The sequence below is a fragment of the Cydia splendana genome, chromosome 4, assembly GCF_910591565.1.
Source record: "Cydia splendana chromosome 4, ilCydSple1.2, whole genome shotgun sequence".
In the NCBI taxonomy this organism is placed as follows: domain Eukaryota; kingdom Metazoa; phylum Arthropoda; class Insecta; order Lepidoptera; family Tortricidae; genus Cydia; species Cydia splendana.
Window position 1 is genome coordinate 3,258,153 of NC_085963.1, and position 12,303 is coordinate 3,270,455.

At 41.2% G+C, this 12,303-nt stretch overlaps 1 protein-coding gene across 1 annotated transcript in view; it reads right to left on the reverse strand.

Annotated features, from left to right (window-relative positions):
- The window catches only part of LOC134789729 (histone deacetylase 6), a 46,584-nt gene extending 34,431 nt beyond the window's left edge, over nt 1-12,153 (reverse strand). The window contains exons 1-8 of the mRNA XM_063760362.1: nt 12,006-12,153; nt 11,749-11,892; nt 9,895-9,984; nt 8,249-8,379; nt 7,709-7,892; nt 6,959-7,161; nt 6,110-6,178; nt 5,186-5,378 (exon numbers count right to left, since the gene is read on the reverse strand). Of these exons, the coding sequence (XP_063616432.1) occupies nt 5,186-5,378; nt 6,110-6,178; nt 6,959-7,161; nt 7,709-7,892; nt 8,249-8,379; nt 9,895-9,984; nt 11,749-11,892; nt 12,006-12,008 (1,017 nt within the window). The 5' untranslated portion in view covers nt 12,009-12,153. The remainder of the gene's footprint in view (nt 1-5,185; nt 5,379-6,109; nt 6,179-6,958; nt 7,162-7,708; nt 7,893-8,248; nt 8,380-9,894; nt 9,985-11,748; nt 11,893-12,005) is intronic.
- Nucleotides 12,154-12,303: the final 150 nt, after the last annotated feature.

Consider the following 12,303-nt stretch of genomic DNA (forward strand, 5'->3'; position numbering starts at 1 on the left):
ATCCATAACGCAAGTGACATTGTTTTTAGCGTAAAATATTTCTTTGACTAATTTACGCAGCCGTACTTTCTGAGTAATTTCTTGGTTTTCAGAGACAGTGGGCTTAACTTTTCTACATCGCTTATCGATGCCCATGTCTTTAAGATATTTTTTAAAAGTTTTGCCGTCAGTTTTAAATTTTCTTCCGAGCTCTCTATAACATTTTGCGACACGGCCGGCCGTAATTTTCTTTAATCGAGCTCTCTCAGAAACCTGAAGCTGGAATAGTTTCCAGAACCAGGCTTTCTAGCAGTGGTTTTCTTCAAGGCAAAGGACGCCAGAATATTGTAAATAGTGCTTCGACTCTCACCCATTTGCACAAAATGTTCCACCACCTTTGATTTGGGCCATAGGGGACGGCTACTATAGAAATTACATACTGTTTGACGACGGCGTTCTGTTGATTTACCATAATTACAAAATTAAACACCCAATCTTTATGAGACTTACCAAACTGATTGACAGATATATTGACTTTACATTGACAACACATATTTTTTATTTAGATTTTTGTGTTTTTATATTTTATATATACAAACTTTGTCCAAATTTCACTCCGCATACGTTATTTTATTTTATGAAAATCAAGTCTCGATAGATCAGTTGGCAAAAAGCACAAAATAATAAGCCTGGGTAGATGCAGCGACAGTACGGGATGTAAAGACTAGCGCATTAAAAAAGGAGTATAACTTTGCCTCCAGGTCCTTCAAAAGAGTTATTGCCAGAGCAAAGTCACTGCACATTGGTAGAATTGGCGAGAAATTAGAGCGCCTCCCTTCGGGAACTCGTGCGTTCTGGTCTCTTGCCAAAGCTATCCAGGGAAATTTCTGCACGCCATCTTTTCCGCCACTGCACATGGGAAATGATTCATTGGCCCACGACGCAAAAGACAAAGCCGACCTTCTGGGTAAACTCTTTGCGTCCAACTCGACTTTGGATGACGGGGGATACGCGCCGCCGACCATACCGCGGTGCGAGAGCTGTATGCCGGATATCCGGTTAAACCAAAGCTCAGTGCGTAAAGCACTTCTTTCCCTCGACACTCATAAGTCGAGTGGGCCTGATGGAATCCCTGCGATTGTGCTGAAGATGTGTGCTCCTGAGTTGGCACCGGTCTTAACGCGTCTTTTCCGGCTCTCTTACACTTCTGGCGTAGTCCCAACCTCGTGGAAGTCAGCTTTGGTGCACCCGATCCCTAAAAAAGGCGACCGCTCAAACCCGTCCAACTACAGGCCAATAGCTATAACCTCCCTTTTCTCGAAGATAATGGAGTCCATTATCAACTGCCAGCTCCTTCGGTACCTAGAGGATCACCAGTTGCTTAGTGACCGACAATACGGTTTCCGTAGAGGCCGCTCGGCTGGTGATCTTCTAGTCTACTTGACACATCGTTGGGCACAGGCGATCGAGACAAAGGGTGAAGCATTGGCTGTTAGCTTGGATATTGCGAAGGCCTTCGATCGCGTTTGGCACAAAGCACTTCTTTCGAAGCTACCATCCTATGGGCTTCCCGAGAAATTATGTGTATGGGTCAGTAGCTTTCTAGCAGACAGAAGCATAAAGGTCGTAGTTGACGGTGAATGCTCAGAACCCATGTCTGTGAATGCTGGTGTCCCCCAAGGCTGTGTGCTATCACCCACGCTATTCCTTCTGCATATCAATGACATGCTGCAAATCAGCGGCATTCATTGTTATGCTGATGATAGTACAGGTGATGCCTTTTACACCGGCCGCACCAATATTTCTCGGGAAAACGTCATCGAGAGCCGGAACAAACTTGTGTCTGAAATTGAGACTTCCCTAAAGGAAGTCTCTGAATGGGGTCGACTTAACTTAGTCCGTTTTAACCCTAGCAAGACACAGGTTTGCGCGTTTACCGCAAAAAAGTTAGAGTTTGTCGCGTCACCTCGTTTTGAGAGCACTCCCCTGAGTGCCGCAGCCAGTATCGGAATCCTTGGTGTCGACATTTCGAGTGAAGTCCAGTTCCGCGGTCATCTAGAGGGTAAGGCTAAATTAGCCTCCAAGAAGCTCGGTGTGCTCAACAGATCGAGACGGTATTTCACACCGGCCCAGCGCCTACAGCTTTATAAGGCGCAGGTTCGCCCACACATGGAATACTGCTCTCATCTGTGGGCAGGGGCACCCCAATACCAGCTTCTCCCTCTGGACCGCATCCAACGAAGAGCGGCTCGAATTGTTGACTGCCAGCGTCTTTCGGAACGGCTTGACTCCTTGGCGCTGCGTAGAGATGTAGCCTCGCTCTGCATTTTCTATCGCATGTATAACGGGGAGTGCTCCGAGGAATTGTTCGGATTAATCCCTGCCGCTTCTTTTCGCCATCGCCCTACGCGACAACATTACCATCTTCATCACTTGGATGGTTGGCAGTCCTCAACTGTGCGTTTCTCCAGAAACTTCCTGCCTCGCACAGCCAAACTGTGGAATGAACTGTCGCCAGCGGTATTTCCGGACCGATACGACCTACAAACCTTCAAGAAAAGAGCGTACTCCCATCTTAAAGGCCGGCAACGCGCTTGCAACCCTTCTGGTGTTGCGGGTGTCCATGGGCGGCGGTAATCGCTTACCATCAGGTGATCCGTCTGCTCGTTTGCCTCCTATTTCATAAAAAAAAAAAAAAAAAAAAAAAAAATAAATGGTTTAAATTGTTTTTTTTTTTTAAATACATTTAGCTAAAAATCGAGCCGATTAAATACCAAAGTAGTGATAACTACTACTGAGAGAGATACCCATGCTCATTTTATTATGGAGCGTGTTGACCGTGATGCATTAAAATGGACGTAAACGCTCCCATCATCATCTCAGCCATAAGACGTCCACTGCTGAACATAGGCCTCCCCCTTGGACCTCCATACGTGCCGGTTGGAAGCGACCCGCATCCAGCGTCTTCCGGCGACCTTAACAAGATCGTCTGTCCATCTTGTGGGTGGACGTCCTACGCTGCGCTTGCTAGTCCGTGGTCTCCACTCGAGCACTTTTCGACCCCATCGGCCATCTTCTCTGCGTGCATTGTGGCCTGCCCATTGCCACTTCAGCTTGCTAATCCGGTGGGCTATGTCGGTGACTTTAGTTCGTCTACGGATCTCCTCATTTCTGATTCGATCACGTAGAGAAACTCCGAGCATAGCCCTCTCCATAGCTCGTTGAGCGACTTTGAGTTTTGAGATGAGGCCGATAGTGAAAGACCACGTTTCGGAGCCGTAAGTCATCACTGGTAACACACATTGATTAAAGACTTTCGTCTTGAGGCACTGAGGTATGTCGGACGAAAAGACATTACGTAGTTTCCCGAACGCTGCCCAACCGAGTTGGATTCGGCGGTTGACCTCTTTCTCGAAGTTGGACCTACCTAATTGGACTACTTGTCGTAGGTAGATGTACGAGTCAACAACTTCGAGTACCGAGTTCCCAACAGAGACTGGGATGGGCACAACATTGGCATTTGACATAAGTTTCGTCTTGTCCATGTTCATTTTCAAGCCCACCCGTTGTGAAACTCGGTTGAGGTCATCGAGCATCATGCTGAGTTCCTCCATCGACTTTGCCATGACTACGATATCGTCGGCAAACCGAAGGTGAGTGATGTATTCGCCGTTGATGTTGATGCCAAGTCCTTCCCATTCCAGGAGCTTGAAGGCGTCTTCCATTACGGCAGTAAACAGTTTCGGAGAGATAACGTCTCCCTGCCTTACGCCTCTTCGCAATGGAATCGCCCTCGTGCTCTGCTCCTGTACTCGGACCGACATGGTGGCGTTACTATACAAACACTTCAACACTTCGATGTACCGATAGTCAATATGGCATCGCTGAAGAGACTCAAGCACCGCCCATGTTTCCACCGAATCGAAGGCTTTCTCATAGTCCACAAACGCTAAGCATAATGGCAAGTTATACTCTTCGGTCTTCTGTATAACTTGCCGCAGCGTATGGATGTGGTCTATGGTACTATAGCCTTTTCGGAAACCGGCTTGTTCGGGAAACGCTCCCATACCGTCGTATAACTAGCGATATATTCAGCTTCCTTTTTGGAAAGAGCGACATTTCATAACTTATTCCTAATTGCGGTGAGAATCATAGTTTACCCACAGACAAAACATCCTCCAGACTGAGCATAGTCGCGCTACCTCCTCTGCCACGTATACGGTAATTTTACTCCATGTTCGAGTCGAAAGTGTCTTTGTGTGACGTCCGTGAACTCGTTCATCGTTTGAACGGACCAATCACGGCACGGGACTTCGCTCACCTTGTCCCGCGCACCCCCGCATTTTTGGCATCATCGCGGTTGCATGAAATAATTGCTCTAAACTCGGTCTAGAGGATTCCTAGTCTATGTAGTTTACCTAATTGTTTTTTTTAATGATCAAAACAAACCAGCCTACTTCTTGAGATAAGCAGACCTCGTTAGTCTTGGATAGGACTCGAGTCCTTTGAGTCCTCTGCTTCAAGACTCGACTCAGTTTTTCAGACTCTTATAATTAAGTCTAAACTCGAGTTCTTTTCAACTTGATAGAGACCCGAGTCTCTTGTAGAGACTTGAGTCCTTTTCAGAGAACTCTCGATTTTTTCAGAAACAATTTCGAAATACATGTTTTTATGGATAATTTGTAGATTATGTACATAAATCATATAATAACTCCTAATTTCTTTACTGTTATTTAGTAAAAACTTATTAAATTGTTCACGGAGTCTTTATTTGGAGGCTCGAGTCCTTTTGAGGTCTTAAAAAAGACTCAACATAGGACTCAACTCAGAACTTAAAAGACTCGGAAGTTTTTTAAGCGCAGATTCTCGTAAAAACGAGCTGCGTTCTTTAAATTCAGACTCAAAGGACTCGAGTACCTACCAGCACTAGACACCGCAGCCTATGGACGCTATATAGTATAATAAAATACCTCAAGAGCCATGGGTAGCAGCAACTGCGTCCATATAGCGATGTAATCGGCATCGCCCATGCCCGTCTTATTGAGGGGCACGTTGAACGTGTACCCGGTGCCCCGGCCGCAGCCCGTGTAGTGGAAGTCGGACTGCCGCAGGTTGGGTCAGAAGGCGCCGTGCACGTAGCGGTGGATCGAGAAGGAAGATAAGCAGACACCGCAGCCTATGGACGCTATATAGTATAATAAAATACCTCAAGAGCCATGGGTAACAGCAACTGCGTCCATATAGCGATGTAATCGGCATCGCCCATGCCGGTGTTGTTGAGGGGCACGTTGAACGTGTACCCGGTGCCCCGGCCGCAGCCCGTGTAGTGGAAGTCGGACTGCCGGAGGTTGGGCCAGAAGGCGCCGTGCTCGTAGCGGTGGATCGAGAAGTATACCACCCTGAGAAATGATTTACATGTATGGATACCTGATTTCTTTTCTGGGACAACAAAGCGCGCAAATACTTCTGATATAATCTATCCCACCAAAACGTTTTCATGTAAAATGTTGCCAAGGCGAGACCTCATGAAAGCTCTCATGTAGAGCCAATCTTCTAACTCTTCTACACGCCCTCACTCTACAATTTGTACAGCCAAAAGACCTATTTTGTTTTTGTTAGAAATAAAGCAATGTAATTGCACGTTTGTGGTGGTTTATTATTTGTGTCATTAACATTTAGTTTAAAACTTACTTCCGGCTTCCGGCATTCTACTCTTACGTCACTAGTGTCTAATATGTAATGGTGATTCTAATATAAAATAAGACTCACATTACCTATTTAAACTGTTTTGTTTATTTAATTCTATCAGTTTTGCGCGGTATGTTGTGCAACATACTATTGGTTGTGAGTTATGAACGAGATGTTTAAAGAAAATCACATAAAATTAATGAACTATAGCCAGTCAAACAAGTTTGTCAGTAGAATAAGGCGCAAAATTCAAATTATCTATGGCACGGTAATCCTCCGCGCGCTTTTTTTAAATTGCCGCTCTTTTCTTCTGACGGAAATGGTTCGACAGAGTATACATAAGGTGGGTAAAGTTCATGGACCAGACCAGAGTCAAAGCCAACCGTTTCAACCGTTTCGAACGGTCAACGGGGATTAGAATGATATTCATAGTTTTACTCACCTTGGATCGTCGTAGAACATCTGCTGCGTGGCTTGCCCGTGATGCACGTCCCAATCGACGATTAATATCCTAAAACAAAATGTGTATTTATTACATTGAGCCTTTGGAAGAATTTTCTTACGTCGCGCTAAAAAAAAGTACCTATTATGTACCATCACGCTCCGCGATTGTTGCGCCATTTAGGGTCCTAGCTAAATTGGTTGTTCAATACTTACGCCATAGAATATCCAAGAACCCTAAATGGCATAACAATCCTGTGTAGTGACTGTACACCCAGCTGCAAAAGTGCATGGCATAATACGATCTAGGTACCAGTCAATAGGGTATTTTCCTACTAGTCAAATCATTTACTTTTTTAGAACTGTCAAAACGATTTGTTAATATGGAATTTATATGAAACATTACATCGTGACGTCACGGTCAACTCACCTACTTTTTATATTTCTATCCGATTTATTAAATAGAACGTGTTTAAAAATAACTCCTATCTGTGTATTTCTAATAATTATCTGGTGCTTCATTCCATGCATGGTGTAAATTTATTTTAAATACAGTATATGTTATACACTGTTCGACCATAGGGTCGAACAGTGTATAACATAACAAACTAGAAGTCACATTTTTAAACTAACTTACCTATTTAGGCCTCGTTTGTCGATTGCATGTTTAGCTGCTATCGCCACATTATTATAGAAGCAGTACCCGCACGGCTCAGCGCGCATGGCGTGGTGTCCGGGCGGCCGGACGAACGCGGCGCCATTTTGGATTTCGCCGGACACTATACGGTCCACCATGTCAATGGTTGAGAAGCGGATAATATAACAAGCTAGAAGTCACAGTCAAACTTACCTATTTAGGCCTCGTTTGTCGATCGCATGTTTAGCTGCTATCGCCACATTATTATAGAAGCAGTACCCGCACGGCTCAGCGCGCATGGCGTGGTGTCCGGGCGGCCGGACGAACGCGGCGCCATTTTGGATTTCGCCGGACACTATACGGTCCACCATGTCGATGGTTGAGCCGGCGGATAGAAGCGCGAGCTCGTGGGTGCTCTGAAACGAAAAATACACAAAAATTTGGTTATTGAAATACATTTACAAGATCTATAAAACTCTGCAATTGTGCCAATTAAGTATAGGTATCGGCACCAGAGTTGAGGTCACTAACATGTTGTTAAAAACATTTATTTCAGGAAACTAGTGGCCCATATAAATACCTTAAAACTAGCATATATGTATATTCCTCCTTCTTCCTCGCGTTGTCCCGGCATTTTGCCACGGCTCATGGGAGCCTGGGGTCCGCTTGACAACTAATCCCATGATTTGACGTAGGCACTAGTTTTTACGAAAGCGACTGCCATCTGACCTTCCAACCCAGAGGGGAAACTAGGCCTTATTAGGATTAGTCCGGTTTCCTCACGATGTTTTCCTTCACCGAAAAGCGACTGGCAAATATCAAATGACATTTCGTACATAAGTTCCGAAAAACTAGCATATATGTATATTATAGAAATATATCTTAAAACTAAAATATACAAAACACATTATGGCTCGAATGCATACGGCAATTAAAAAATACGGCATAAAACATCATTCTTACCGGGTGTATATAAATAGCGTCATATCTCGAAGAAACCTCCTCCAAATACTCCAAGTCCTGGTTCTGGTGAGTGGTCTCAAGTAACTCGAAGACCGACGGCGAGTGCATTGTGTTCAGTTCTTCTTTGGTGGCCGCCCGGGGGTCGAACTGTTTGCACTGCTCTAGCAGGTTCAGTTCTTGGCACCTGTGATTGGGGTATTTTAATTCTCAAGGTCATATTTCCCGAAGTGGATGGAACAGTCAGTGAGAATGTTTGGTAGTCGGAAACTTTTAACAATGTTGCCTTTGAAATGATTATGTTAAAATTAAGTTTTCTATAAACGAAGTAAATATTATTGCTGTAGAACAGAAGTAAATTTCCTATGAATATAATTATGAACTTAAAAAAAAAATGTTCACCGGTCGTGAACCTTTGTTTACATTAATTCTGTAAGAATAAAAATCAGACCATAGTTAAGGATCGTCCACCTAGTCTCTATCTCGTATGGGATCTGGTAAAGCGCCCTCTACCATCCCTTCCCCTTCCCCATAAAAACATACCTTTTAATGACGCTAGTTAATCTCTCTGGGCACTCCGGATAGTTGTCATCCCAGAGGCAGCGGTGCTCCGCCATGCGGGGCTCCGTCACGAACCCAGTAGGCCCTTTCACTTTGGTCTTGGAATCCATTGCCTGTAGGTTCATTGATTAAAAAGGGGCTAGAGAAAATATCAAATGGCAGAGGCGACAAAGGGAAGAAAGATCACCTTAAACAAAATCCAATAGGGAGTATTACTGCAATGTTCTGCCGCCAGAGTGCAGCACTAATTTGTTTAGTAAACCATAGAGTAACTTATACATACAACGCCTTAAAGTTTTTTGACAAGTTTTTACTATGACATTGATGCATCAAGGCGGTTTGTTTACAGGTGGGCTACCGCGAAACGCGAAAATCGAAATTTCGTTATCTGCCTCTCTATCGGTCGAATAAGCAAGAGTGATAGAGAGGCAGAAACCGAACTTTCGATTGTCGTGTTTCACGGTAGGCCATGTGATTGAGTTAGTGACGCCCTCTACTCAGAGTTTTGCGTAATATTCCCTATTATTAAAACCGTACACGGCGGGAAGAAAGTTGATAACTCGAGACACAAAATTGAAGAAATTTCAACCTTATGTAATTCTATTTAAAATTAAATTTTCTTCACTTTTATATCTCGAGTTATCAACTTCTTCCCGCCGTGTACCGAAACGGAATGTTGCCATTTCTCTGTTTAGCAATCTATGCTCCTTCATACTATTAATCGTATTAAAGAGCACATAAAGTGAAGTAGGCGCATAATATAGGCCGGTAGCTTGAACATGTCATGCTCGCTTAAAAGTCTTTGCTTACGGTGGCGTCGTTGATCGGGTCGCCACTTTCCCGAATGAAGGTTGAGGGAGGCGATGGCTGAGATACGCGTCATACTCGTGAACGGGTGCTGTTTGTGGAGACTGGTCTGTTTAAGCTAACACAAGCTATTATACTTAGTAACTTTATTTTTATTAATTAATTACAGTGAGACGCCTCATTCTGCTCTCGTATGTTTCTTTTCTCTTAATGAATGTATTAATTATACAGGATATTGACTCTTGGAGACCCTATACATCTCTAAGGATAACTTGATAAACTATATAATCTTATAGTTCTGACACCTAGAGACATTTACACCTCTAAATATTATAGATTTTTTTTTTTGTGTTTTGTATCTGTATTTTTTATGTAATTCGACATTAAGATACCATATACATCTCTTAGTAATTGTAATACGTTAGATTGAATTGTTAGTTTTATTTTATAAAATTGTTGATGTTATTATTTTTCCTTGTATGTAAATTCAATGATGACGTGTAAAAGTGCCCTTGTGGCCTATTTGCTGAATAAATGTTGATGTTGATGTTGATGTTGAATACGCAACCCTTCAGCTTGGAATTTTACTACATATAAAATTCACAAATTTAATTGTGCATTGAAGCATTAAGCCCGCCATTTGTACGTATAATTTTATGTGCAATAAAGTTTAAATAAATAAGTATATTTTTACAACATTTGTAAGGCTGCGGACTGGACGCAAGCGGCGCGGCGAACGGTAAATCAAGGCCATTAATACATTGCACTCTACCAAATGTATGAACACGTGGCGCTAATGTAAGTAAAAAGATTATACTTACAATTTGATAATGGTCCCGCAGCACGGTATCGACACAGTGTTTCTTCTTCTGCTGCGCTCTCCGCTTCACCGAGGCCACTGACGCCGAAGGCTACAAGCATAAGCATATTTCCCATTTTTTATAGTGAGCCACCATATGATAATATCGCAGGCTATAATGTTCCTTATAAGGCAATTCAATCTGCCCAAGAACAAAATCACAAAATTTTTAAATTGAAGTAGAACTTGTTTTTCATAATTTTAACTTTTATAGTTTTATTCTTGATTACTGTTTTTTTTAAAGGGCCATAAAATCCACTGACTGATCAGTTAGGTTACCTATATGAAAATAAAAGAAATGAAATGAAAAATGTTTATTTGTTAACAATAGAGGGTACAGTTGTAAAGGTTGTGGTGAAATGAAACTATTTTATATCTGAGATATGTTTTATAATCTATATTTTATCCTCACAGAATCATTTTCTATAGTTTTTCAGGTTATAGTGTATGAAGACCTAGCTTACCCTTATGAAAACATATGGTGTTTGACATATCACGGTCAGTGGACCATAAGTCTTGTGACAACCTCTACAGGCTAGCCGTAATTTTACTGCTAGCCTGTAGCCATTTATAAAATTTTATGTGTAAGTAGTTTCATTATATACTTTTAAGAGTATTAGTTAAATTACACATAAAATTTTATGTTATCTGCCTTGTCAAGTTGTAAAACTAAACAAATATTCTTTATTTACTGGTGCAGTGATAATAACCCCATGTAATAAACCTGAAGATGACCATTTTAATTTAGATCCTAAGACAAGGTCATACAGTTCATAAAAGTGATAAGAAATCTGTTGTTTGACTTATGCTTTCAGGATTATGGAGGCAATTACAAGATATAATGCATTATATGATAACAGAATCTTCATTTTATTTATATTTATCCAAAGATCACAATAAAATTTTAAATGAAAAACTTCAAATCGGTTTTTCGGCTGGCAATTTAATAAGCCAATTGATTTGAGGGATTGAAGTTTCAAAATTAAAATTATATTAAAACTGCCATAGTTATGCCTGAATCCTGAAGAGCTGTTACAAACAGATTGACACATAATAAGGTGCTTACAAATCTATTATTGTAAATAATAAACACAACAGCACCAAGCTTGTTGTTAGAGTCTGTGCGGAAAGAGAAGAGTTTTGGAATACTACTCTTGTCTCTTCTCTTTTCGCACAGACTATATATTAAATATTTTATGTAGACATTAATAAAAAAGTATGTCAGTTAATTAACAAACATACTTTTAAGGTTTACAATGCATAATTCAATTAAACTTGCTGAATTAGATTGAATTAAGGTTAACAGATAAGAACACTTACATGTCTTTACTGATGGACTGAAAGAGCCTACACTGAATTGATAAACAAAGAAACAAATGATAAAGACTGTTATCTCTAAGATGAAAATGTTGCCCGATTGTAATTGTTATTAACCGGAGATAAATGATTGTTGTCACACCATTGGCATAACATCTACCATAATAGCAGTAGAGTCAGACCAAGCTAAGTTGACAGCGATTTTGATAGCCTAGACGGTGCAGATGTTATTTAAAATGTCAAACTTTTATGAAATTATGATTTTTACTTAACATGTGTAACATCTTGGCTATCAAAATCGCTGCTAACTCCGCTTGGTCTGACTCTAGCTGTAATATTTAAGTACTAAAATACTTCAAAGATATATTGTATGAATTTTCTCTCTATGGAACTAACAGTTAGTATGAAAAACACAGTAAATAGCTTGCTTTAAAAAACAAATTAAATAATTATGACTATAATAACTTACGACCGAGGCAATTTATTTTAATGGACTTACTTTAGCTCCCGAAGACATAGCTCGTGTCTGAATTTTCGCCTTGCGGGCACCATTTCTAGTGACAATGTTTGATGCTGGTGGGGTATTCTTCTTACTGTCTCCAGCGGAGCGCCTTGCCTGAGGCTGCTGGGGCGGCGGGGTAGACTAAAATAAAGATTAAAACAATAACAAGATATCTACCCACGTTGCCTGCCTATGAATAATCGAGCGCGCCAACTATAAATATAAGCACATTTTATAACAAGAAATAAGCTCACCATTTTAACTAAATTACTGATATCATTAGTCTTTGATTCGCTGAAAATTTAATATTATATTATTACGGCCACAACCTACATATCAATTATTTTCAAAGAATTAATACACAAACGACCAATTTTCACAATGACTTATGGCATTTGTTGACAATTACTTTTGTTAAGTTGTCACTTTGACTGCTAAGCGACCAAATAAAGATGTCCTACGCATTCAATCCACAGCAGTCCTTAATGTGGGTAGTAGATACATACGTCCGTAAAATTATAGTTAATGTTCATAAAAGTAAGAATGAGAGTT